The sequence below is a fragment of the Athene cunicularia genome (genome assembly GCF_003259725.1).
Source record: "Athene cunicularia isolate RWA chromosome 8 unlocalized genomic scaffold, athCun1 chr8_part1, whole genome shotgun sequence".
NCBI classification, from domain to species: Eukaryota; Metazoa; Chordata; class Aves; order Strigiformes; family Strigidae; genus Athene; species Athene cunicularia.
The window spans coordinates 24,985,522-24,989,193 of record NW_020799109.1 but is presented as its reverse complement, the minus strand read 5'-3'; the positions used below and the strand labels follow the sequence as shown (position 1 = coordinate 24,989,193).

General features: G+C 41.1%; 1 protein-coding gene across 1 annotated transcript in view; it reads left to right on the top strand.

Annotated features, from left to right (window-relative positions):
- The window catches only part of LHX9 (LIM homeobox 9), a 6,820-nt gene extending 4,157 nt beyond the window's left edge, over positions 1-2,663 (top strand). The window contains exons 3-4 of the mRNA XM_026853971.1: positions 915-1,121; positions 2,339-2,663. Coding sequence (XP_026709772.1) covers positions 915-1,121; positions 2,339-2,596 — 465 coding nt within the window. The 3' untranslated portion in view covers positions 2,597-2,663. The remainder of the gene's footprint in view (positions 1-914; positions 1,122-2,338) is intronic.
- Positions 2,664-3,672: the final 1,009 nt, after the last annotated feature.

Genomic DNA, 3,672 nt, shown 5'->3' with positions numbered 1-3,672 from the left:
TGTTTCTTTTTTTTTTTTTTTTTTTTTTCTTTGCCATTACTGTCATTCCTTTCCCTGATATGAAGCAATGATGCCATGGTCCCTGAACAGCTGCAACTCTTGTGCACAATTCACACCCATAAAAATCTGAAACAAGTTAATCTTTCATAGACACTTTGAAAATCCTGAATCAGGAAAAGCAGGGAAAATCTTTTAAAGTTTTGAGCCTCTAGTTGGTTGCTTATAGAAATGTCCTAAATCAGTTCCGACTGAATCAAGCCTTGATGCAACTGCTTTCTAGACATGTTTTACAGACAAAGGTCTTTGAGCAGCTCGTATAAACTCCCAGGCAAAGTCTAAAAGCATTTAAGCAAAAACCTCCAGATTTTATGCTTTCTTGATGAACTGTCATAACAAACTTTCCTGCTGTACATCTCTTTTTATAGGTGCTTGTGATTTGGGGAAAAAGCTCAGGAACATTCAAAATGCTGGTTTGACCTTTTTTATTCTCTCAAGATGAGAGTGTTTCAGTGAGTGAGATTTCAAAATCTGAATGAGATTTCAAATGACTCTTTGAATGCCCACAGCAAAACCATCACCACAGGGAAAGGACTTGTTTGAAAATAAATGCCAAAGGAGAGAGAACTTTCTAAGTCTGCCCTTAGTAGATACAGACATGGGGGACATAGGATGTTTTAAGAATAGGAAAAGGTCATCTTCTGGATCTTTTTTGTCTCATTTAATTATCACATCTGTACTTATCCTTGAACCATCTCAGCCCTTCTTTCTTTCCTTGTTTTCTCGTTTCCTTCCTTTCTTCCTTGTTTCCTTGTTTCATTTCCTTCCAAAGAGTACATGACTCAAGATTTTTGCCTTGATCCATTTATTCTACATGATGCATGGCTGCTAATTCCCTGTTTCATTTTGTTTATTGAACAGGTTGTAATGAGAATGAGGCAGATCACCTGGACAGAGACCAGCAGCCTTATCCCCCATCCCAGAAGACAAAGCGCATGCGCACCTCCTTCAAACACCACCAGCTTCGTACTATGAAGTCCTACTTTGCTATCAACCACAACCCAGATGCCAAGGACCTCAAGCAGCTGGCCCAGAAAACGGGCCTGACCAAGAGAGTTCTGCAGGTAAGAAGCCACATCACAGACTTGATAGAATTTCCCCCTACCCTTGCCAGTCAATAGCATTTCCCTTATGTGTAACTATAACGATATAAGTAGAAATACTTTTGCTAGGTATGTCCCTAGTGGGTGTGCAGGGGGTATGGCATTACATGGCAGGAGTGCTGAACATATGCCCTACCACCCCAAGACAGCCAAATACTAAAATGTGACTTGCAATTAGTTGCATCCTCAACATGAGGAAACTGTCTCCAGAGTCTACCAACCCAGTAGATATCCTGGGATCTGTAGTTTCTCTGTGGTGACCTTATTAAGGGTAGAGGTAGAAAATCTACTAATTTTATACACACTGGGTGAAGCCTTCGGGCTCCCCTGAAGTAGGTAATGTGGCCCCTGAGTGAGTGGATCCCCCAATATGTAGGAAGAAAGCTTTGACCAATATGATCCTGCAGGACCAGCTGGCTCCCTCTCTCAATGCCTGTTAGAGAACTGTTATCATTAAGGGCCTACGTAGTAAAAAGTTACGTAGTAAAAAGTGTGAAGGCCAGCCTAGCAAATTACGTTAAAAAAAAAATCCCTATATGGTGTGTGCAAGCTCAGTAAAGTTAAAATGAGGTGTGTGTTATATGCAGAGTGCCAAAGAAGGGCAGCGATCGAGGTAGAAGGAGAATCTATTAGCGGCAATTCATTGTCTGTGTTACATGTCACCTAAAACATTTTCAGTGAATCTCATAGACCAGAAACTCCAGGTGACCTATATCAACAGTCTGTAGATTGGGATGGTGTAATTACCCCTCCTTCCTCTTCAGTCATTTAAAGCGATGAAAACAAACTTTCAGCCTTGGCAAAAATCTGCTGATTCACCCTTTGCCTCAATCTTTATCATGTGTCTTGACCCCAGACGTACCTACCCAACCCAAGAATATACTACATGGCCACCAAGAAAGTTGCTTTCCTTGGGTGAGTGAGCGAGCAGACTTTTCTTAAGGCTGCTCTATGAGCACACTGGGCTGCAACGTCCCAGTGAGCACCCGTAGCACTTGGCCTTGTATGCAGGGTCCCGCCTGTCAGTACCACCAATAGCAAGTGAAGCTATAGAGTGACTTAGGTGATTTGCCACACAAAAACAAACATCAAAAAATAACTTAAAAGCAAGAACAAAAACAAAAATAAGCAAAACAAAACAAGCATCGGTAAAGAAATCAATTGGGATTGGTTTGCAGGTTTGGTTTCAAAACGCAAGAGCCAAATTCAGAAGGAACCTTTTGCGGCAGGAGAATGGGGGTGTCGATAAAGCTGATGGCACCTCACTTCCGGCACCGCCCTCAGCAGACAGCGGCGCACTCACTCCACCCGGCACTGCGACCACTTTAACAGACCTGACCAATCCCACTATCACTGTAGTGACATCAGTGACCTCTAACTTGGACAGCCACGAATCCGGGAGCCCCTCACAAACTACCTTAACGAACCTTTTCTAACATTTCATTTTTTTTTTTTTAATTCTTACTCTTCTTCTTTATTATTATTATTATTATAATTATAATTATTATTTTTATTATTTTCAAGCCTTTTTTTTTTTTTTTTTTTTTAAATTAGTTAATAACAATTAAAAAGAACCCCACAGTGTTTGCTCACTTTCATTCAGGGGTGGTACTATCTTTCATTAGCATGCATTTGGGTGCCTTTAGCAATTAACCCAGGACTAGATTATGATTGTGTGTGGTGCTGTTGAGACAGGATGCTCTGGACTCCTGAAGTGGGCAGTGAGGTGGGGCAGTATCTGTAATGCTATTACAGGTAATACTTCAGCAACCTTGGAAGATAGATTGTGTGCACTGTGTCAGTAAAGCAATGTAATTTTAATCACCCTGCCCTGAAATTATTTCTCTGCCTCCTGAGAGTCTGTCAGCACAATCTCCAAATCTCAGCCAGGGGTGACTCTGGTGGGTGCACACATTGCTAGCAGCCTCAGGGCAGAACTTCTACTATAACACATCTGCATTTCAGAGTCCAGCCTGTTCTCACAGCTATTTTGTGCATTTCAAGTACTCCAGTGCTCTATATATAGGATATAAGAAGTCTTATATGCCATATTTTTTCTCCGTATAAGGGCATAAGAAGCCTTATATGCTATATTTTTTTCAGCATGCAAGACAGATTTTTTTCCTGTTCATTGTATCTTCCAAAACAAGCCCAATAGAAAAGTGTCAAGACAACATCCTTTTGCTTTACTAACTGCAAGAAGGGCAATGTGTTAGCTGTAGGAGCTGGAGCAGGCATCCAAAGCAATTCAGAGAACAGGAACAAACAAAAGCTGGAATGATCTGGGCTCTCTCCAGCTTCTAAACTCAAAGCTGTACCTACAGCTGCAGGATCTAAATATTTCAGTGGTGAATACCTATTTCTGGAAAATCCCCATTACATAACTGGAAACTAGTATGTAGACACATGTGGAGGTACATACCAGTAGAGGAATGATAAGTAGTCATAACTGTCTTTTTGAAAATATTCCTTCTTACATTTTTTCTGGATACACAGAGCACCAGGAGTCAGA